The sequence below is a fragment of the Solea senegalensis genome, linkage group LG1, assembly GCF_019176455.1.
Source record: "Solea senegalensis isolate Sse05_10M linkage group LG1, IFAPA_SoseM_1, whole genome shotgun sequence".
Lineage (NCBI taxonomy): Eukaryota > Metazoa > Chordata > Actinopteri > Pleuronectiformes > Soleidae > Solea > Solea senegalensis.
The window spans coordinates 10,030,665-10,055,688 of NC_058021.1; the positions used below are offsets into that span (position 1 = coordinate 10,030,665).

General features: G+C 39.5%; 1 protein-coding gene across 1 annotated transcript in view; it reads left to right on the plus strand.

The window, feature by feature from the left end:
* Positions 1 to 25,024, plus strand: part of clstn2a (calsyntenin 2a) — a 135,811-nt gene that overhangs the window by 85,837 nt on the left and 24,950 nt on the right. Inside the window, exons 3-6 of the mRNA XM_044027169.1 lie at positions 15,498 to 15,693; positions 17,725 to 17,836; positions 18,096 to 18,192; positions 22,332 to 22,481. Coding sequence (XP_043883104.1) covers positions 15,498 to 15,693; positions 17,725 to 17,836; positions 18,096 to 18,192; positions 22,332 to 22,481 — 555 coding nt within the window. The remainder of the gene's footprint in view (positions 1 to 15,497; positions 15,694 to 17,724; positions 17,837 to 18,095; positions 18,193 to 22,331; positions 22,482 to 25,024) is intronic.

A 25,024-nucleotide genomic window follows, 5' to 3' on the forward strand; every position in this document is an offset into this window, starting at 1 on the left:
GACTAAGCCTCTGTGATTTGTTGATTGACTTAATCGCGAGCTTGGTGCTATAGTCTTCTGTTGATGTAAGTAGTCGGTCGTCTCCACAAATCATGCCGCATTAGTTGCACCGTGTTTGCACTCCCTTAAGACTACTTGGGTATAATAGTTATACAATTAAACATTGAATATGCTTCAATAAGTGCAGCATGTTTTCCCCTTGACTTGTCAAGTGTCACAACTGTTAACACTCGCGCGTGTAATTACCAGACAGTCGTTTAAAACAAACAAAGATCATCTGTGCAAGCATGTGAGTAACCCATAGTTATGTTTTATTGTGCGGCGACTCATCAAGTAATTATTACTGTACAGGGGCACAGGAAGAAGAAGGATGGGAAAAGATGGAATAACAAAACACACAAAAGCCGTTTTTTGGACATTGAGACAAAAACTCAAACAAATGTTATTTTAAATATGTTTTATACTGTTCAAATTTCAAATTTAACACACAAAATCTGATGGTTTTTTTTTAAAATAAAACATTTTTCTTTATTATAAAATGCTACTGCACTATTTTAACATGCAGTAAATTGTAAATAACTGCCAGATATGGAAAGTTATTCTGGGCAGAAGCACTTACTCACGGACATTTTCTGGCTTAGGTGTTAATAACATGATTTATTTTCCTTTACCGTATAAAATACATATATATCATGTTCAAGCTGTTTAATATTGGCTTTAGGCATTGGTTCCCAGACCAGATAACAAACAAATCTGAGGGATGTCTTGCTGTTTCCCATCAAAGTGAAATTTTATTCAATGATGCTTGAGCCTGGGGTACATTGAGATCAACATCTGTTTTAGCAGAAGTGACAGCGGGAGGTCAAATAAGAACCAGTGAGTATGAAAAAGAAAAAAAAAAGATTAGTTCTCTTATTGTTGTTGTCGACTTGCAGTTAAAATGCCACCGACCATCTGCATGATGTTCATGTGAATGTCTCAGAATAGAGCAGCAATGCTCAAGACTCAAAACGTTCTACAAATACATAAACTAGATATACTTATCCGTCAAAACTAGGCTTTAGTGTACGGTGTAGTTGTCTTGTCAAGCGTTAGATGCGATGATCGTTTGATCATGTCTGAGCTACTGTGTATTTGTTTGTGGTGGGTTTAGCTGAGCACAAAGGCTATGAACATTTAACATGATCTGTCCAACATCTCTACGTTTACAATTACAATCGACACATGTGATCACATGTGTCAATGTCAATTTCACTCTCACTTATTTGTGTTTTTCTAGTCTCTGTTATACGCACCTCAGCATTTCACCTCCCTGTTTACTACCAGTCAGCTGTTGGATTGCTGCTGTTAAATAAATTAGATTTCATCCTCATGGTCCAATCTACTCCTAATTAAGTGCATCAAACACAAACACACACACACATAACCTTAAGGCAGACTGTGTACCACTGGACATGGGTCTCTAGGGTCAATTATGGCAGTGTAATGATTGTAATTGGTTAGTTCTCAGCCCATTACCCTATTTTATGTCTCACGCAGAGGACTGTAATTTAGTGAAGGACTGATGGCCGGCATGGCCGTGTGATAGATGATATTTTATTTGTAGCCTGCTTTGTGCAGTACAGGGATTCCGTTGCTCCTACACAATTCTTATTTAATCCTTCTCTACAGTTGTGTAACACAATGCTTAACTTATTCCTTTCAGTTGTGTTGTCTGAGATTTGTTTCTGTGTCTTATTTTATGTGCAGAGAAATGGAAATTACACCCTCCTTTTATGTGAAATACTAATTCTGATAGTCAAAAACAAGCTAGTACTTTAGACTGCTCATCTTCTAGTAGGAGATGAGCAGCCACTGAGCAGCACCCAGGGAGCAGTGGGGCTTGGGTACCTTGCTCAGGGCTACTTCAGCTCTTTGAGCTGCAATTCTCCGGTTACAAGCCAAGTTCCCTTTCCACTTGACCACGGGCTGCACCGAGTATTGAGCTGCCATGTCAACAGGTCCACGCGCAGGGACAACTCGAGGAGGACACTTGGCACAGTTTGAAGGCTATGAATGTTTGCAGGCAGTATACAGCATGTGCCGCATGTTTACTGAAACACAGCCTATTTCAAAAAGTTGCACAATGAATATCATACATTTTAAGTTCTAGCCATCACTCAGAATCTACTTGCACAAGTCATTCCAGTGTTGTTTCTTACATTTCTTACATTCTTACATCTTACATTTCTCACAAGAGTGAGTACGGAGACCTTGCCTCATGTCCAGGTTTCTTTTTGTGCTCAGCCCTTCCTAATATTTTCGCTCAGTCCATGTTGCTCACATTTTGGCACTCCAATCACACACTGCAGGGTCAGATCACCCCTGAAGTGGCCCGGCAGGATCTGACAGCTGTGCAAGGGAAATAAGATCATTGTGCATCCTCACCTGTCACTGTGTCTTCTCTTAGCTGCCCTGACACAAAGGAGTAGTGCTCACTTCTCCAAAAGTGCTAGAACATTTGAAAGGCAATTTCAAATGTGTGACAGAGTAATGGATGAGAGCAGTGAGGGCCATCAGTCTGAGCAGAACTAAGTCAGAGTTCCTGGCTAACATATACTTATAGCCATTCTTCTGCCTCTCCTCTCGCTGGAAATGACTCAATTTCCTTCCCTGACAGAACACTGTAGCAGGAAATTACTTTGGAAAGTTACTCACGATCCAGATGTATTGTATGAAGAAGAAGATGTCTGCTCGGTATTTTAAAAAAGCTGGCATAGTGTCACTGCGGCACTAAAGTAGTATGATTAAAGTCACTCACAGCTGATCTTCTACTACATCTCTGGCCTGCCATTAGATCAGAATATGATGTGATGTTTCATATGGTAAAAATCTATCTAAAAAGGATTATTTTAAGATATTTCTTGCCGCCATCTCGGCTAAGCATGAATATAAATCAAATGCCCTTTGAGTAGTTTACTTGCAGTAACTACAAACCAACATGCACCAGAAGACAAGGATAGATGCAAATGAATTCATGACATACAAGGGAGTGGTTCTATAGGACACACATTGTTGCAGAAAGGGGAAAAAATAAAGGAACATACTGCGCTCATTAGAAATTGTGCTGAATCTGAAGCTGTGACTTTTTCAGCATTGCTGCTTCTGAACTAAATTAATCACACGATTCCACAGGTTTTAATTTAACGCCTCACCTCTGAGGATATCTTTGACTCTACTAATTGTGAGAAAGTAAGCCCGGATAAAGGAAAGGTAAAAATGGAGATGGATGAAAGAGGAACATTCCCTTATCTATGCCTCACAACCTCCCACGGCACAGGAGATGAAGACGGTCTAATATCAGCGCTTTTCTGCCCTTCTAGGACCTTTTGTTGACCTTTATGTATCATTTAACTATCACAAGTGGAGCTGACGCAATGAGGTGAGGATTTTGTCAGCTCATTGTGAGCGTGGTATAATGAACATGGACCTCACTCTGATGATCTGAGGTGTGAAAGAAACCTCAGGCATTGTCAGTGAGGCATTCAGCCACATTATTACACTGGGGAAATTCAAGTGACTTTCACTCTGAGAAGGCAATGTGATTTTTAAGTCATTATTTCAAGATTAAAACCAGTTCAAAATCAAATCCAAGCGTAGAGATGAACCGATATGCGTCTTTCATCGCCTATACTGATCTTTTAAAGTCACTGCAGCTGATAGCTGACATGCGATGACAATATTTGTTAGCAATATGTTTCGCTGATAACATTTTTTTCCTCCATCTGATAAATTTTAACTGCTTAATACTAACAAATGATACACGGTTACAAGAAAATGTTTAACTTAAACTTTTATTGAACAACACAAAGTCGCTTCAAGACGGTTGTGTTTGCACTGCATTTTAAATAAAAATGATATATAAAGTATATTTTACATAGAGACAGATAATCAATAACCTAATATTTGGCAAAACGTTGTAGAGACTTTGCAGGATTTATTACATTTCTGAGAACAAAAGTGTGTAAACGCATTAAATAATCCATGGCCATGCCTATATGGCCCTGATTAATTGGTCTACCTCTAATTCTGTTATCAGTTTTATGCATATACTGTACTTACCAAATATCCTTATATAATTGATTGTTTTATAGTTTGACTGAAAATCTTTTTTTTTTTTTTATCAGCCTTACACAAATTGTTGTTAAATAGCCTTTTTTTAATTGTCCTATTTTCTTTTCTTGTTTTCATATATTGTCTGTATACATCTTTAATCCAAGGTGAAGGTTAATATTTAACAGTTAGAAAGACAGTAAGTATTGATATTTTATCTCCTTCATAGCTTTTCTGTGATCAGTATTCACACACTTGGGGTGCTTTGTGTCACTTTTCTTTGACATTTGTGTTAAATCCGCGAGAGTTCCACACTGGAACACTTCAGGTTTACCTCCGTCGAAGGTCCGATAAATGATCAAACATGACAGCGAGGCATACGTGAGTTTTGCCTGTCGTGTGATATGACAAACATAACCAACACAGAGAGCTCAACGAGAGACGACAGATGAGGTCCCTAACCTCCACTGCATATTAAAGCTGCACTGCTCATTACCTCCTTTCAAGATGTTTTCTCTGAATTTACCTCCCTGATGAGTGCTGCATGTGGTCTCACCCCACAGCCCACACACCTGCTGGCCCGCCTGACTGACGCTTTATTTGTGTGATTTTAATAACTGTGCATTAGTATGCAAAAGATCCTCCCGGGGTTCTCAAATGCCACCTGTCAGCTTTTCACCGGCGCTGTGTTTGCTTTTAAGTCATTCTATAGTTAAACATCTACACTGGCTGATGTGAGAATTATTCTGTCCTCGGGTGCTCAAAACAAACAGGGAGAAAAAAACATTGAGCTTGAGTGAGATAGAAGAGAGTGATAGAGAAGACAAAGATAAAATAATCTCTGCTGTCCACAGGCGCTGGCTGCCAGCCAAATAATAAATAATAATCTGACTTTATTTGGAGGCAGGTATGTGATGATCTTTGTTACTAATTCCCTGTCTCTATCGCGATTAATCACTGAATGACTAACAATGTAAAGCAAACCCTTACTGGTGTAGCTGTTGATTGGAGAATATGACTTTATTAACCCGACTTTCATGTTTAGTTGATTATCTCAAATCTAAAGAAGTGCAATTAGCCTGAGGTAGCAAAATGTCCACGTCAGAAATATTAATGCAACAGCATTTGCACTTTGCAGGAGTTCTAGTTTAGTTGCCTTCTCTTCTCCGTCATTGTCAACTCACTGGTTTATTTGTTGCACTTGTATCAAAGACAAACTCCCTACAGACGCACTCTCTTCGAACATCATGGTACAAGAAATGCTACAAAGCTCTGGCCGGTAATACATTTTTACATATATAATTAGTTGTTTTTTAATAAGAAGCCTCACACTGATTACCACAAACTGATAACCAGAGGGCGTTCATCCCCTCAAAGCTTTATTTCCCCGTTTATACTGTATATGTAAATGTTTCCTCTCGGTTTTAACATTCCCAATTCTCCTATACATTAATTCACTTGTACAAACTAATTAGAATATGCAGTCGCTGCATTTGATGTATTATGCATTAAACCTTACCAGGAGCCACCAGATGTGGGCTTCAGAGGCCAGAACGTTCCTCTGGAAGGTTCCCTGGCTGACCACTTTTCCGGCTGCCTATCATTTCACAGTGGAAAGAGACGCCTGAGCTGTGTGTTTACAGATTGTAAGAAAATCTAATCTGCTTGTGTAAAACATAATGGCTCCACTGACCTCTGAAGTAGCCAACACCAAATCATTTTAAAGCTCCATTAAAACTCTTCTAATGTCACGAAAGAACCAAATCACCCACCATTAAATTGAAGTGGTAATAGAACTGTCTACCTCGCCGAGACCAGACAGTCTGCCACCACCAGCTAATTTCATCTCTTTGTTTTGTGTTGTCAGTCTCAGGAAAAACCATGTCAAGTTCCTGGCAGCTGCTCTGAGCACACATGCTTTATAGCACTCACCACCTGCCTAATGCGAAATGACAATATAGGTAAATATCAAATATCTGTCAGGGGTGGTGAGTCACAGAGCTAAAAGGCCAGTTAATATTGCTCTTAAATATGGCAGGTGGTGGTGAAAGAGGACTTTGAACTCCTGTTGCTGCTGAATTGGTGAGAAGAAACTGTACCCTGCTGTTTGTAGTGGAGTCCTGTCGCCCTACTGCAAATATCTATCCCTCATCTGTCCATCTTCCACCACTTTATCCTCTACATGAGGGTCGCGGGGGTCACTGGTGCCAGTCCTAGCTGACATAGGACGAAAGGTCGTCAGGCTGATTCGAGAGGTCGCCAGTTCATCACAGGGCTACATAGAGATAAAGAACCATTCACTCTCACACTCACACCTACTGTCAATTTAGAGTGTCCAATTTACCTGATCTGCATGTGGGAGGAAACCGGAGAACCTGGTGAACCCGGAGAAAACCCATACACACACACAGGCAGACTTATGCCACATAAAAATAAAAATAACCTTCTCTACAACCACATTTTAGGTATTTTTGAGCATGCATGTGTGTGACTATATTCTTTTTTTGCTTTATGTTTGTGTGCACTGGTGCAAATCCACAAGACAATGACAATATATGTGTGTGTGTGTGTGTGTGTGTGTGTGTGGATATGCGAATGTGTGTCTTCTACAAACCACTGAGCCATGTCCTTCTCTTCTCAGTGAGCCGCTGAGCTGACAGAGGTCGTAGGCGAAGCCACTGTGACATTTACAGCTCAGAGACTCACGGAGACTCGCTGCTGTACCTGGCAGGCTGTGATTATCTCAGAACCATACTGGCCCACAGTCCAACAGAAGGCTGTTGACAATATAGGAATGAGAGGAAAACAGAACGCCGTGATTGTCACATGGGAGAGGTGTGGTTTGACTGGAGCATTTGACATTAAGACTCTGATGACCATCCTGATATTCAGCCCGTATTTATTTTGATGTTATGGCTGTAGAACTGTCAAAAAAAAAAGTCAGGTGAGTGAGTGCTTCTGCCCCTTTTTCCAAGATAACTTTCAATCTCAGCTTTTAAGTGCTCAAACAGGATGTGATGGGCTTGCACCTGTGATGGAATAAATAAAGTAGAAGAGCAAGAGATGACTAAGTTCACCCAAGTGTCCTGTTTGCATTACTGCCAATCGGAGCTGATAAAAACCTGCCACTATTGCTGAGTCGTTTGACCTGGGAGTCATTGCACATTATATCCATCCCCATCGCAGGCAAGAGCCAGATGTTAGTCAGTGTTAATGGGTTTCCTGACAAGTAGAAAAGGGGCTTTTGAAAGTTATGTACCATGTGGCCAATTAAGAGAATATACTTCCATTATATGTGCAAAACCTGCCCTCTCTTACTGTCTGACTCCTTTGCTCCTTCTGACCCAGCAGTCATCACTCTGCCACCCCGTCTCTTTGTGTGTCGGTTTTCAGTTTATTTATATAAAATCCCCTCTTTTATGAGACGAGCTGTCAACTTGTGACTCTGGTAAAGCAGTAAAATATCAGTTACAGGTTAGGGCAGGTGAAGGAGGAGCAGAGAACGACTGGGGGAGGTGAGAAAGAGGGCAGAAACAGGAGTGGGTGAGGAATAAATGGGGCAGAGGAGTGCAAGGTTGATTGGTGCACCTGGGTGTTGATGTTAAGAGCTGAAAAGTGCTTAGTGCGGTGAAATCTGTTGCAATAAAAGGAAGGATGAACATGGGGAGGAGAAGGTTAGCAGGGGGAGGAGGAGTTGAAGTGTAGTGAGATACTTTGATAGTGTTCTTTAAACCAGCATTAGTTATCTCCCATCACTCACTTTTTACTCCACTTCTTTGTATGTCTTTGACCTCTTCTGTATCTACACCACTGGAATTCAACTGATGCTGTTTTTCTGTTCTGGGTGGATTTGCTCACTCTCTTGTTACATGCTGGAGTTTGGAATTTTACTGTGAAGTGCTGAAGTAAAAAGAAAAAAAACCTGCTTTCTTTCTTGTGTTCTAACTTTTCATGCCACACACACACACATGCACGCGCACACACTATTTGTGCAGTTTCCCACTTAACTTGATAAACAACCTAGTGCCTCATTTATCTTTTTCCTTTTTCACATATTTTTTTTTTTTTGCTGGAGAAAATGTGGAGTACTTAGCTGAAGGCTTATTTCCCTGTCCTCTTTCCACACTCAAGCCCATTATCTTTCCCTCACATGGAGCCTCTCTAGAAGTCGCAACCTAAACTGCTCATAGTGGTGTCACACTTGAGCTGTTAACACACCACTTGGTATTGGCTTTTTGACTGAAATGCCTCTCGGAGCTCTCCTCCACAGCATTTAAATCACCACAGCTACATGTTTGTGCAGTTCACTTAACAGGCAAAACTGACAGTCATGCTTCGCCTGATCCATTCAATTCCCACAACTTAAGAAAGTGCAATTAACACCAACTGCATTGCAGACCAGCGAAGCCCCCAGCAGAATAAAGGTGAATTGTCTCTGATATTTGATCATCCCCCATTCCGGTGTTGTGTTCCTTAAGGAACAAGACCTCCTGAGTGTGTATATAATCATAAACTGTGTGTGTGTGTGAGTAGACATGTCCACTCAGGCTGTGTGAGCTGTTGATTTGTCACCCTGAGGTCAAGTGTATGGTGTGACAATCTCCCAAATGCAATTAGGAAGTAGGCTGCTATCTGAAGCAGTCCTGCAAGACTGTGATGAATTGCCTCTGCATGTCTCTCACTGACTGGAAGTCCACTGTGGCTGCACTGGTCATACACACACACACACTCTGTTATTGCACCTGAAAGAGCAGGACAGACTTTAAGAAAACTGATAAGATAATTTCTTTACTGTGTGTACACCGTGGACAGATCACCAGTCCATAGTCCTAGGAGTTACGGTAATTATGCATGCCAAATCCTGTCTGCGACAACAGGAAGGTAACGGAAGGGTTAATCCCTTAGGGGTTTCTCTGCATTTAACCCATCCTCTACTAGGACGTTGAGTAACTTACTCAGGGGTAGCCCGGCCCTTTGATCTGCTGGGGACTGGAACCAGCAACCCTCCGGTTACAAGCCAAGTTCCCTTTCCACTTGTCCAATGTTGCCCCTACTTTAATTTGAAGTTTATCCTAATGGCATGTCACAGCTACATGACAATTTTTTTTTTTTCCCAAATTTAAGGCAACTGTACAAACCTATTTAGTGACTTAACAATACTTAATTCTGCATTCCTTTGTTTTTTAGTCTTAAGTATTCAAGGACCAGATCCTAATCTATGGCGTCACATTTATGTCAAAAGTCTTGAGAGCAGTAAAACATGCTCACGAGCAAATCACGCTTAATAAAACTAACATCAGATGCTTCACATCAGAGCTTCTTTGCTTCACTTACCCGATTCCGCTCCGCTCCAGAGTTGTAGTGATAGCTGTCAATCAAATACAAGAAGTTCCTTGTGGTTGTGCTTCTTCTGTACACATGCATTTGACCATGGTGGCTGCGTGTGGCGCGCACGGCGTAGTTGTTTCTCACTCGCAGCCGTCTGAACTGCTCGCGGTTGTTTAACATGCACACAAGGACCTGTATTGCACAGGCCTAAGTTAATATCTGCGTGCGTGCAGTAAAATGAATCGCTCGTGAGCACGTTTTACTGCTCTCTAGACTTGTGACAGAGCAAATCACATTTAACCATAAAGGTGAACCCGGACCTAAACCTGGTACCCGAGAGTAGACGGAGCAGCAGGAGCTTAAACACACCCTATCCACAAAAGCACAGCCTGAGGCTGACAATGACAATGATTCAAACATGCGAGAAGTTAGCAGGTACAGTTGGAGTGATTTAAGCTCTGTAGAAGGAGGAGACTAATGACACATGCCCTCGTTTGTTCAGTCATACAGAGCCATGTGCTCATTATGCCACAAGATCATTTAGAGCAAGGTACTCTTTTTATGACGGTAATCTGTCTACGGTGAAATGCAAAAAGCTGCAAAAAAGGACCTAGTGACGTTTTTAGTCTTGTCGTCTTATTCTTATATTCAGTAACGAACACAGAGGAAAAGCAAAAGCTGAGTCAATTTGAATCATTTACCCTTAAAATTAGATTTTTTTTTTATCCACAGTGTGCTTGTAGTCTAGCTTGCTGAGAGAGAACGAGGCGCCCATGTTACTGAAACCATATGGCACCTGCATAATTTGCCCACTCCAAGCCGCATGTCCACTGGGAAGAGCTCTAAGTCACCATGGCCTTGAAATGGGCAAACACCATGGAAACCACTGACAAACCCGTTTGGGACCCATATTGTCGGCACAAATATAACCCATGTACATATATAACAGGTATACATATATACCAACACCAACAAAAACAGCCAGCAGACAGTATGTTATATACATGTGAAAAGTAAAGGGTAAGGATGTATTTGTGGGTCAGTAGTGGGATGAAGTTTAATCTATCCTGTCATTAATTAAGGAAGAACAGGAGAAAATAATTCAGGGCTTAAAACCTCTTGATAATGTCTTACAGTCTCACACACACACACAGACAGGTTTGTGCAGCTATTCTTTTTAGGACACTGCACTGACTTAAATTCATTTGGACAAAAACAAAGCCTTATCCCTAACCAGCTCAAACCTAACCTAACCAGTTCCTCAGAAATGAGGTTCTGCCTCAGTAGGACCAGGTTTTTGTCTCCATGAAGACCCCTGGTCCTGACAAGGTCAGTATTTATGCCAGACAAAAGTCTTAAGAAGTTACAACATTGAGAACACACACACACGTAAATCTTCATACGGAAGCTTTTGTGTCTATATATATATATATATATACATATATATTTATACATATATATATATATATATATATATATATATATATATATATATATATATATATACATATATATGTATGTATATGTATGTATGTATGTATATATGTATATGTGTATATATATATATATATACATGTATTTATATGTATATATATACATATATACTATATACACACATATAGGAACAACAAGTTGTGTTGCACAACACATATGATGTATATTCACTTTCCATAACTGTCTTTTTGATTTTGTGTTGAATCTCCCAAAAATGACAAAGAACCTATATTACTTATATTATAGATACATAAAATAATAAACCATCCATGTTGAAGAACATTTTAGAATGAAGTTCTTTAAAACCAAACAGTTCTTTAGCAAAAAAAAAAATTCAGTTAAAAGAAATCATTTTCAAATGGTCCTGTAGTAAATTCTAAACATGTAAAATATATGAAGGAACCAGCCCTTATCTGACAGGCAAGTCATTTCATTCTTCTTAAATCAACCTATAGATTGATTGATGATCTGAACTCTTTAGTTAAAGAAGAAGTAGATGAGAGGCCCTGTAGAGTGACATTGTGGCCTGTGGGTTATACACTTTCTGTCAGTTTGGCTTTTCTTTAACAGACGACAGTCACCGGCTCTAGTAGCTGCTGTGAACACAATCTGGTTTGACAGCCGGAATCCCCTGATGACCTTTGTTTGTCCGCAGCAGTCTGGAGCTCTGTGGGTGTTTCTTCAAGCAGCTTGAGGTTACTTTAAAAAAAAGGAAAAAGGATCATTCAAAGACACATTTACAACTTTCAGTCAGAACAAGGTACTGAATGTGGGATTGCTTCATTCTAAGTATGTCACAGAGCAAGAAAGGTCAACATCTCAAAGGTCTATTGTTAAATAAGAGCCACACGCAATAGTTTGGCACCTGCAACAAATAAATTAGAGTTTATTTCTAATTATTTGAACCAATCTCTGTCATTTTGTCGAACTATGTCATTGCACGCAGTCATAACGGATGAAAGGACATCATATGTTATTGAAATCAATAAGGTTAGGAAGAGAGTAACAATAACAACGTGTATGTATGAATGGGCTTTAGGAAAACAATGTATGCAATCTGAAACGTAATTCTTACTTTATAACACACTCGATGGAGCAATTTTTCATATTGCCTCAGAGATTAGAAACAAAATGGGAAACAATTATTCAATCTAATAAATAGAGAAAAGAAAAATGCTCGGTCAACGTGTGTTAGTCATAACAGGAAAACATTAATTTCTGTGTTAATATAACGGAACATCATTTTCTCATTAACTCTACTTTTTTTGGTCCTTTTTCTTAATACTGGCAACTAAATATCCAGCGAAATACATGTTCCCTGACAGCTTGACATTTTCTGCCAATGCAGTTTATGCCTCTCCCGCTTTCTGAGGCATACCATCTATTTTAGATGATTGTTGTTATTGATTTATTTTTGCTGACTGCTCCACTTTACTCCCAATCTCTCCTGGCAACAGGCCCACTCCTCAAAGCAAAAAAAATAATGTGTGCGTTTTCATATTTACTTTGAAAAGCAACCCCTTTTCCCGTGTGACGTGCGGGCCAAAATATTAGACACAATCTCATCCACAGACCGCAACTGGGTGAAATGACAGTTTTCCCTCTGTGGGGCGAAGGGCAAGGAGAAAAAACACTTGCTGACACAGTTGGAATGGGTCTGAAATGTCTGTGTTTACATTAGACTCCTTCCAGTGCTCTATCAGGGTGTCTTGTCCTCCATGTAGATTTTATGTTTTCACGTGTTTCATGTTTTCAATTCGGAGAAATGCTGTTGCCACAACAGATTTAGAGAATTATGGATTTGCATCCAACACAAAATATCAAGTGAACACGCTGAGTGGAGACTCCGCTTAAGTGTAGCTGCAAAATCGTATTATCACTGGTATTTAAAATCTAAGAACCATATTTGCTCAGTGTTTGAACGTGAGTATGGGCTGGCCAAATTATCCTTATCTGCCTTCTTCCATCAATGTCGTAGGGGGGATTTTTGCTAGTGTGGATCATTGTCAACTCCTGAATCTTGAAAATTGGTTGGGGAGCAAATGTTGAAGCACACTGTGTTTGGCAGCATCATTATTTCACCAAGAAGAGGATTTAAAAAAGTTGAAACAAGGAGGGGAACAAGTGCATAGACGACATTAAAGTGGAAAGATGAGAGGAACAGCGGTGAGGAGACGCCAGTGGTGAAAGCAAACTTTGCCTTTGTGTTTGTCAGTGGGGTTTGAGCATGTGAGCAGAATTCCCATAGATAGGTAGCTCTTTGTTTCAACTGTGTCCCTCTATGTTTGAGCGATATCAGCCGGCACAGGGTCAGAATGCTGCAGCGCTTTGTTCCCTCTGCAAAGAGATTTCCCAAATCCCTGAAATGAACACTGGTGCAGGAAATGAACTCCACACATGATTCAAGACTCACAACTGGATTTATTCACAGAAAAGAGAAAAAAAAAACACACACACTGCACACAGTAATAAAGGAAACTGTATGTAGGCACTCGATCGTGTAGCATTTTCAAGAAGTGCAACGTGGTGATGGATGTGGCATGCACTGTTGCCTCACAGCGAGAGGATCACTGGTTTGCATCCAGGTTCAGGCCTTTCAGTGTGGAGTTTTGGGTCACTCTAAATTGACCGTAGAGAAATGTGTGTTTGCCCTACGATGTACTGGCGACCTGTCCGTGGTGTACTGCACGTGTGCACAGAGACACAAAGCACTGCTATACTGAGGGACAGTCACAGAGAGAGAGTTGTGGAGCTGATAGGCTTAATAAACAATGTAGGGTAAGTGACTTTAAAATGTAATACATGATCTATTACAGTTACAGTCTCACTTTCTTTGCAAAGTTGTGCCTACTACGTTACTTTTGTGTTACTTGTGAGGCTAAGGTTTGGTTCACATAAGTCACACTTGTCTAATTCAGAGGTTTGTGCTAACAATCAAGTTCAACACAGCCACGCTTTCTCCTCAGTGATCTGGGAAAGAAATGGCTGATGTGTAAATAAATGATGTGTTCATTAATATAACCTTTTCCAACAGTTATTACGTTATAATCGCCAATAAAAGATACTGGGAAATTCAAACGTTTGGGACGTTGGAAGCACATTTTATTTGTGAAACTGTTGTGTAATATCTTTAAAGTTTAAAAATAGACTCTTGTATACACTTACAGTATATGCCTCATGCACTCAATTTAACCAAAAGAAAACAGGCCAAACTAAAGAGCCATCAAGGCCAATAAAATTGCATTGAGAATTCTGTGTAAACTCAATATTATGTTGCTGCTCTTCTGTCTTACTCACATTTGCAAACGACTGGGAAAGTAATAGTTGGTTGGTTGATTGTTTGGTTGGTGACTCCTGACCTGCCGTCAGATGTCTTTCTGCGCTGACTGCAGACTCTATGACTCTCTATGACTCAATGTTTGAACGCTGCTCAACACTGTAAGTGTGTCTCTACACTTGTGTGACTCTTTGGTGTCTCTCCCTGCACTCAGCTGTGTGCCGCAGCCTCATTACAGAAACAGCCTTATAACATGTTATTTTAAAATGATAGTCCGCTTTCATTGTGTTATCTGCTATATTTCTGTCCATTCTCTGCCTTGCAACCCATGCATTCTCTCTTGAGATATTTTCTGAGTTTGATTGTGAAGACTGTAAAGCCCTGTGTATCACTTTAAAGACACTGCATGTATCTGTGACCATGGTTACAGCTGTAAGTGTCAGTGTCGCTTATACACGCTTATATATTATCAAGTGCATCAGGCTCCAGTTTGGGTCTGTGTGTTAGTAGTTGAAATTACAACACTACTATAATCTCACATCAACAGAACAACTGTCTCTATCTATATGTAAAAGTTATGCACTACAGCATTAAATATGAAGTTATGCTGTAAAGGAAATGTTACTTTACTATGGCAACAAAAAGGAAGAAACAAACAAATAAAATTACATTTCATTAGCAGTGTCATGAAATAAAATATATGATATTTAAATTGGATGTGTGTCTGTTCACTAATAGCGCTTGTTAATTTACTGATGTCTTTAGGTATAGGTCTGTCCTCTTTAAAAACGTGTTGAGGTTTATCATGGCCAATGGGCAAATTTTAAAAAACCTGAAAAATAAATGTATTTACTAGGTACTCAAACAACTAAACGTTGTCACATACACTCTTTTTCTTTAAATCTTTTCTTAATTTAGCGACGTTTATCACATTTCTGTGAACAAAAAGTTGAAAACTTACATAATTCTCCTACAATAAGAATCTTCCAATGCTGATTATTGAAGAATTGTATAAAAATAATTAGTGAATTGAAACTGTAAAAAAATATTATACATATATATGTGTATATATGTATGTGTATATATATGTATATATGTATGTGTATATATGTGTATATACATATATATGTATATATACATACATATATATATATATATGTATGTATGTATATATATATATATATATATATATATATATATATATATATATATATATATATATATATATGTGTTTTGATGTCACATTCTCACTATTTTCCTTAGAGTCCCAAATCACACTTACCTTCCTTCCTTTGTGTGTTTTCAGGGGAGATTTGTGCCTTTAAGATCCATGGTCAGGATGCTCCCTTCGAGGCGGTGGTTTTGAATAGCACATCTGGAGAGGGAGTCCTGAGGGCCAGTAGCCCTGTGGACTGTGAGAGCCAGAAAGAGTACACGTTCATTATCCAGGCATACGATTGTGGGGCCGGACCCAGCGGGGCGGACTGGAAGAAATCCCACAAGTGAGTCAAGTGTGTTTATTTGTATGTGTCTGTGTTTACTTTAATCCATAGTATCGATGGAAGATAGTCGATCAGGCACACTTTAACACTTTCTCCTCACAAGGACTTACGGCTTCCACTCAAACTGTTTTATTGTCAAAGAAAGCGGGCAATTATGTTGAAGTTTCATGTTTCTTTTAACACTTTATCCTCCATGTGAGGGTCATGCTGACATAAGATGAGAGGCGGGGTTCACCCGTGACAGGTCTTCAGTCCATGATCTGCAAAATTTAAATGAAGCTAACACAAATGAATCACTATGATATTTCAGTTTGTCAGATACACCGTCTAAAAAAAGCCCCAACTAATAAATATAATGTCAGGGACCCTCCATTTAAGTAATTTGTCATTCAATTATTTGGTTTTGCAGCAGGTGGAAATAGGACAAATCAAGGTCACAAAGAAACCTGCACCAATGAGTCATTATTTTTTTTAACACAAAATAAAGTATTTTTCCAAATGTACCAGCAAATATTAGAAGTGGTTTCAAGCTGAGCCTCATCACTGAAGTGTAGTATATTTGTTATTCTTTTAATGTTTGTTTTATTTAAGACTTTCTAACTAAATCAATGAAAAAGAAAAAGAGAGAAACGAAAAACAAGTGGAGATCATGAATATGTACGTCTGCAGATTTATGTGCATTGGTTTTATCATTCTTTTCCCGAACTTTAAATTAACTTAGATGCAAAAACAAAACAAAAAATAACGACGCACTCCTGTGCTCCCTTTGAAAAATAGTTTTTGTAATTAGATCTCGTCTTTTCCGTTTTTCTTTCTCGACTTTTTTTTCTCTCAGCACTGAAGCAGAAGCAGCACTGTTAGATTTACAGCTGTCGTCTCCGGAGCCGTCCCCCTAATGACCCATCAATACCATGCGTCGTGTCCTTGTGTTTGTGTGTGTGTGTGTGTGTGTGTGTGTGCAAAGTGAATGACAAAGTGAGTGACAGACAGGCAGAGCAGTGTGGACGGCAGCAAATCAAACCTGTAGATCCTTCGGAGACAAGGAACTGCTAATATAAGCAGTTGTAGACTTGGTACTATATTATCAGCTCAGGGATCTGTGATTAATTTCTCCTGTTGCAGATAAATGCCACGCGGTGTGTGAACGTGTGTGTGTTTTTGTGTCATTATCGCTGCATGACATTCTAAATAGGCCTCATTAAGCTAATGTCATTAATTAACCAGATGTACGTCCTCAGATACTCTGTTAGTTGCTGTCAGAGAAGGTCACCGGTGAAGAAAAACCTCATGACACGTCTGAGTTATTGCTTCATTTGCATAGTTTGGTGCCCAACATGCTTTTAGAGCGCCTCAAGTGCGTATTTTTGCGTCATAAAAAAGGAGGAAGAGTGAAAAGTGACAGCAGTACACGGAAACATCAGATCTTTAATTCAGTTAAAACTGGAAACCGGGTCAGTGTTAAATAAAAGATTTGTCGGCAGAGATGGAAATCCAATCCCAGTGAAATACCAATAGACACGACCGTGTTTGTTGTTTTGAGACTTATAACTAAAAAAGTGAAGGACATATTAGGATGAAATTTTTTGGGGTGGGAAAAAAGGAGGAAAATAATAAGATTCAGGCCGTGATCCAGATATGGATCTGGATTTAAAGCTTATTAAAAACACGCGTGAACCCGGCAAGATAGGAGAGCGTATTGACCATGTGGTGGCCGTGTCAGGGGTTTGTGCCCTTTAAGTGCTTTCCCCAGTTTTTGCTTGTGTTTTTTCCTGACTTATTTTCACTGTAGGCGCAGGAATTGTTCTCTCTCTTCTCTCCTCTGCCTTAAATAACTGCTATAGCTAAATTAAACCCAAAGATGCTGTAGGTCTTAATTAAAGTCCGTCATCTCTAATGAGATTTCTCCATCTCTCCCGTTTCCTTCATCCATCTGCTTTGCCATTATCTTTGCATCCCTCTTTCTTCATTAACCGTCTCCACGTGTCCTTTTCTTACTGTACTCTCTCCCATCTTCTTCCCTCCTCCATTCAGGGCCGTGGTTCACATCCAGATAGATGACGTCAACGAGTTCTCCCCTGTGTTTCGGGAGTCACTCTACAAGGCGTCGGTGACAGAAGGCAAGATCTATGACAGCATTATGCAGGTGTGCTATTAAAATGATTCACAGTGAATGCACATTCAGTTTAATTGAATATTTACCGTCATTATTATCCAGGACGATCTTTCTCTTTGCTCGTGTCTGGGCTCAACTTCAGGGGACTTTATCATTTACACATGCATTAATCATTTTTAAGAGTTAATTATAACTCTTAAAATAATTAAACAAAAAATTGGATTTTGTTAAACATGTCCATTAGTTTGTAGTGTTGTCTGTGTAGCTAAGTTGTATTGTTTCACTACAGGTTGAAGCGTGGGACCAGGACTGCTCACCACAATACAGCCAGATCTGCAACTATGAAATTGTCACAGCAGGGACGCCATTCGCCATAGACCGCAATGGTAAGTGTGTGTTTGTGCTTTGAATTTGGCTCTGCAGATCAATAGGCTGGACCATAGTTATAGGTGATCATAAAAAATAATAATAATCCGTCCGTTGATATGTCGTTCTGTCAGTCTGGCTATTGTACGATTGTATCTCGACAGCCACTCATTGATTTATTTATGCATTTAATTATTTTCTAACCTGGGTCACACGGGTGGTGCAGTGGTTAGCACGACCTGGGTGCGACCAGGTTCTCTCTGTGTGTGCATGGTGGGTTTTCTCCAGTTTCTCAGGTTTCCTCCCACAGTCCAAAAACATGCAGATTTGGGGATTAGGCAAATTGGGCACTCTAAATTGACCGTAGGTGAGAGTGGATGTTTGTTGACCCCGTGACACTCATGTGGAGGATAAAGCAGTAGAAGATGGTGGGATGAATATTTTCTAACCCTAAAATGATTAATAAAAGGTCTAGGCTCTTGGAATTAGCCGAGCTGATTCACAGAATGGCCTGCAGTCAGGGAGCACATCACATACCAGATAATTAAAATATAGAATATACCTTCCCCCACTCATTTACTTTACCTGACATGAACCTGTAATAATTAGACCCCATGCTAATAATAATAATAATATATATTTAATAAAACTCATTCAAACTTTTCTACAGAGACGTGGTGTACAGCTCTGTTCTTCCCCTAATATCACCATGAAAGGGCAAAGCCATTCCTCAGCTGGATTTGCATTATATTCCTTCTATGATCTCTGCCGGCTGAACTTCATGTGATCACATGAACGTGAGCGAGTCGCTGCTAAAGATAGACATGAGAGAGCCGACAGTCACAAGACTTCCTCTGGAGATGAATCACCGGGTGCACAGTAAGCTTGTAACCAATGTGTAAAACATTATGGAAGCTGATTTGACTGCAGCACGTTACGATGAAAATGTGAAAATACTGCATGGAGTTGCAATTATGCAGTTTTAGCCCAAGCGACAAAATGAAGTGAAATTCATCACAGAAATAAAGAACAAGGAAGAAAAGGCAAGCAGATAAATGTGGCTGATCCCTGCCTTAATGTTCTGATCAGTGGAGTCGCTTTTAACCAGCACAAAAGTTACTCCCCGTTTTTCTCATGTTCATTTGTGGCTTAACACTAGTTCTAACTAACTGCCAGAATGTATTTTATTTTTTATTATTTTGAGAGAGAGAGAGAGCTATACTGTGAGCATATCTGCCAATATAAAATTTCAGCTTTGGGCTTAGTGCCGACTTCTCCCTGAGCTTCCACAGCTACACTGTTTGATTTGAGTGTGGTGTGATCCAAAGTGAATGGATAGTGGAGGGCTTTGTGTGCTGAACTAGATCAGACAGAATCGCACACAGCTTTCCCTATTGTATTTCTTTCTTTCGTTCCATCTCTCAGGGTCTTACTTATTATTTTGTCTTGTTGCTTTTTGAGTTTAACCTCCTAGTCTGCTCTCTCTCACTGTATTTTACAGAGGTCCGGCTCATTTCTAATCTGATCTTCAAAACAGTTTGGGAGATCCTCCAAGACACAACACACTGGCTCAGCCTATTTTGTGGAATAGACAAATGGTAACTTTGTGCTCAAAGGGAAGATAATAATATAGAAGTAAGGAGCTGCTGTGAATTCATTCATCACTCGATAATCAGCACTGCAGAGTTCACGTGTTGTTCTTCACAGTGACTGCAGTCAAATTGAGCTGGACATGTCTTCTCTTATGCTATGATTTGATAACCTGTAATGTACTCTGTGTACTCCATGAGGCCTCCTAGAGACCAAAGCCTGGTCCTAATGAGGCAGAACCTAATTTCTGAGGAACTTGTTAAGTTGTGGTTTGGTTAAGGTCAGGGATAAGGCCGTGTGTAGGCTGTCCAAATGAATGGAAGTCAATATAAGTCTTAAAATCATGATGTTTGTGTTCTTATATTTGTCGCCTTGTGAGGACCAAAAATCATATCAACCACGTGGAGTGAAGACGTTCTGGTTGGTCCTCACACCTTGAAAGGGTTTTTGGGGGGTTAAGACCTGGTTTTAGGCTTGCGTTAGCCTCTGTTGACATCGGTAACCCCTCCTTCCCCACACACCTGCGGGCGAAACTTCAGCACAGGGCTTTCAGTGTCGCTGCTCCAACTTTCTGGAACTCACCCCTCTGGCTATTCACCAGACACCAACTCTGGAGTCGTATAAATCAGTGTTGAAACAACACTTGTTCCTGCAGGTTTCTGCCACCTGATCGTTTGTTTGTTAGTGTTTTTGTTCTGATTTATTTTTTTTCTACTTGTACCGTGGCCTAGGGTTTCGTAAAAGACACTGTATAACTCAAAGTTGTTATCTCTTAACTTGGTTAAGGTTAGGGTAAGGGTCTAGGGAAAGCGTTATGTCTATGTGTGTCCTCACTAAAAATGTGTGTGTGTGTGAATTCCTCTCATTTACTACAAAGATAAAACATTGTTTTCCCTAAACTGATTTTTAATTTTTATTACTTGTTCAGGCTCCATTTTGATAAGTAGATTGAATTCCAAGACAGGATTAGTATTTAACTGTCAAGATTAAGAAGATAAACTAACTCCAGACTTATTTGATCCCATATAATAGGACAATAATGTTTTACTGAAAGAAGAAATAGAAATAACACCTATGTTGCAGCGGTTGTTGAAAAAGGCGAGTGATTGTCCAGTGTCTTCCAGCACCATTACTGCTGCTGTTGTTTTTACTAGCCGCAGTTTAAATAGTCACTGTTTGAGATTTATGTCGGAACTGTCTGACTCTGACCTCCTTGCCTTTCTTCTCCCTCTGACATTTCAGGCTCAGCTCTTTTTCCCCAGTAATGTTTTACTGTGAACTGGCTTCCTCATTGTTCCCCCTCCACTCTGTTCTTCCCTCTTTCTCGCTCTTTCCTCCTCTTCTCCTCTGGCCTCTGACAGCAATTAGAGTGACAGCCTTTCTTTCAGCCAAACCTCTGGATACGAACAACAAAAATAGCCTCAGTTGTCCTTGTCGAGGTCCAGGGACAGATTTTAATGGCAGTGACTGATGCAATGAATACCTGACACGTTAAGAATATAACTTTGTAAATAATCTTCATTCGCCGAGGAGAAAAGGCTTGTCCTGTTTTATGTTGCTTCGGTGGCCACCTTCAACAGCAAAACTCACACATTTACAATTTCCTCAGCTGTTTACACACATCACCGAAATAATACTAACATTTTCAACAAGTCTACTCAGCCAGTTCCTTTCTTTAACAAAGATCCGTCAGCCGTAACAGAACAGGGAGCTATTGTTAGAATGAAGAATACACATATTGATTTTTAACTCAATTTAGAAAACCTAATTTGTCCCCGAAGAAGGAGTGGAGAGAGAGTGTGTAGTGTGTGTGTACATGTATTTAGTAGCAAGCAAACCTATCTTTGTGAGGACATTTTGAGCCTGTGAGGACATTATTGGCTGGTCCACACAGCTTTAATGGGCTTTTTGAGGATTAAGACCTGGTTTTAGGGTTATAGTGTCAGACAGATTTGAACTGGAATGAATGGCAGTGACTTGTCTGTGGTGGCATATCTGTCTCTCTATCTGTCTGTCTCTATCTATTTCTAACACATTACAGTATTGTACAATAGAATGGTAGTAATTTTGTAATAGAGATGTGATAACATATGGTTATACCTTCTTATTTCTATTATTAAAATAATAATATAAAAATTTAATGCAATTTTTCGGCTTGGTAAAAACAATGTTAATAGTGTGTATATAAGGAGAAAATATTAAGATTAATTCCATGTTAATTCCACTGTAATATCTGTATAATAGCTCTATAATGAGAATTACATCAATGTCGTACCTCCACATGTAATCATGTCAATCACTCGTCCCATGCACATTGTCTGTTGCTATTACCAAGCTGATAACTTGATTACCTTGATTATAAAACAATATCACTTCTTTATACCAATATTATTACCATACTGTTTACATTACAGTACAGTAACTGCATGGTAAGTATTACATTATTTTGAAGAGCCGCTTCTTTATTTCAAAGTGTTTCCCAGTTTATTTTCACTCAACAAACATGGCAGTTGATTTGTCTCCATCAGTGGCTAATGTATATTTACTTTCTGTTTTTCTCTCTCTTCAGGCAACATCAGAAATACAGAGCGACTGAGCTATGACAAGCAGCAGAGCTACAAGATTATGGTTACGGCCTTTGACTGTGGTCAGAAAAGAGCAAAGGAGGATGTGGCCGTGCATATTGATGTCAAGCCTGTCTGCAAACCTGGATGGCAAGGTCAGAATCTTTTTTTTTTATTTTTTTTTTAAATAGGCTGAAATATTTGCAGTATGTCACACAATGTAGGATTTGTTCAAGTATGCAGTGTATGCCATAAAGTAGCACCTGAAACCAGAAGTTACTTGGTGCCAGCGTTATTTGAAAGTTAAAATCCTACATTGTGTTGCTTTAGTTTACATTGGAGCGTTTGACAGAAATGCATGTATTTCTACGTCAGTATAAAGTGCACTGACATATTGTTTAAAATGTGCTTCAATGTTAAGTAACACCCTCACATTTAAAGCAGGAAGTTCAGTGCAGTTTTTGTACATTTCCCTCGCCTTGAGGGAGTGCTTTCATTTTAGAGTGAATGTCTCTTGAGGAAATCAGAAGACCTGACAGAAACCTCCAAAGGGAAAGCTGACTTGAGATATAACATGCCAGCAAACTTGGCATTCGAGCCAGTCCGTCTCCCCTGCTGCTCCACCTGTCAGCACTGCAGCATCTCAAGAGTCAGGAATGAAAGCAGAAGACAGAGAAAGATAAAGCTGGACGGGGGGAAAAAAAATCGGAAAGAAGAAGAAAGATAAAGAAATGTATTCTTGCAGTCTTAAAAAAGTGTGGGTAGAATATGGGTTGACCAGAATAAATCTTTTCTTATCTTATTCAGTCACTAAAGTGAAATGTGATCTTCCAAAAGAAGGTTGGCATGTGAAGGCAGCTGAATTACATCTGCATTTATTTATTAGCCCAGCATGTTATTGTGAACCTTGTTATTAGACTTTGCAAAATAGAAATGCTCTAACACACTCTTGCTATTTAAATATGAATATTTGAATATTACACTATATATAAAGACAACATAGCATTGTAGATGTGCCAATCTCATTCTAATACTTTTTATGCACACTGCCCCTCACTTTCTTTTCTTTAAGCTTGAGTCCATATGAGGTGCCTTTAACCCTGGAAATACAAAATAAAAAATGTCAATATCCGACTTGCCCACCAGCATGATCGTTGTGATAGTGTTGAGTGCTTTCTAACAAGCGATTGAGATTAGGATGTAGTCGGCGTCAATGAAACCGTCCTTCCAACATTCTCTCCTCCACTCTCTTGAAATTCCTCCTCTTTTATATTTTACATACACACACTTTCTGTTGTTATTACTAAGATATCACATATTGATTATAGAAATAAAATGGTTTATAGCACACATTTTATGCAAAGATGCAACTTAAGGTCCTGAACATAGTTCAAGAAGGGTGAGCAAACCTTCTCTTCAATGTTTAGACAGATATTCAAACAATAAAATCTAAATGGGCAAAAATATTTGATAAAGTCATGACCTTATATCAGCCAGTCCCCTATAGCTCAGACAGGGGATAAAACATCATTTAAATTCCACTTGGTGTAAGTGGTCTAACTGTACACATGACAGTTTGATAATATAATAACAAGGTGGCCATCTTTGTGTCTGAGTGCATCCTACAAATTGTGCTCTTATCAGGAAAGAAAATCAGGCCTTAACAGAGATGACAGACAAGATCCATCAGTCCAAAGAGACCGTGTATTGAAAATGTCATGAAGACCAGTTGTTTAGGCTTTAGGGACGTGAAAATGTCAGTGTACGTCACAGAGGAATAGAGGGACCGTCAGACAGAGTAACATGGGTTGAGAAAATTGGTGTGAAATGGCATACAAACATTTCATAAATGTCATCATCATGAAGCGATCCGGGGCAGTTGATTTCAGAAAACGGGAAGAAAGTGTTCATTTAAGTGATTCATTTTTGATCTGTAAAGGAGCTGCGATCAATTGAGCTGGATCTTGAAAGTTCAAGATACTGGCTGACGACACATGCTATCGTACCCTGCTCGCATCTTCATCAGCGTTGCATGATACTTTGCATTTTGACTCATAAAAGAGGACCAGACTGCATAATCCACTTGTAAAACCATTAACCTCTCGTAGCCTGGAGCCATGAATAAAACATAATGCACTGATGCACACAAATATCAAGTCCACACATAACCTCATTTATCATCTGTATGTAAAGGTCAGCAGTGCCTCCATCTGCTGCTGCTTTCTTTTTTAGAGAGAAGGCTCCTTGATACGAGCGGAGGCTAAATATGTCTTGCTCCACCTAACATTCTGCTTATTTATTTATTTACTGACCATTTTTCTTTTTGAATGTTTTTTTTTTTTACAGGAAACTTCATATTATATTCTGTGGGCATGGCGACAGCTGCCAGGTGTCCTCCCACACACACACACTGCACTCGAATGGTCACGATCATGTTACCTGAATCCTCTTCACGACCAGATACATGGATTCTCACACACACACTGAGGATAAATATCAGACCTGGATAATGAAAAAGTAACACAGTTGCAAGGAGGGGAGCACCTTTTTCTAGCAGATCTGTCGTGTTACTGCACCATTCCTCTCTACCATTGACTCTAATGGGCCTACAAATATTAGAACATACAACTTTACTCTTTCTATTTTTGGGGGATGCTCTAATAATGCTTTAAATGTATTATAGACAACTAAAATGAGC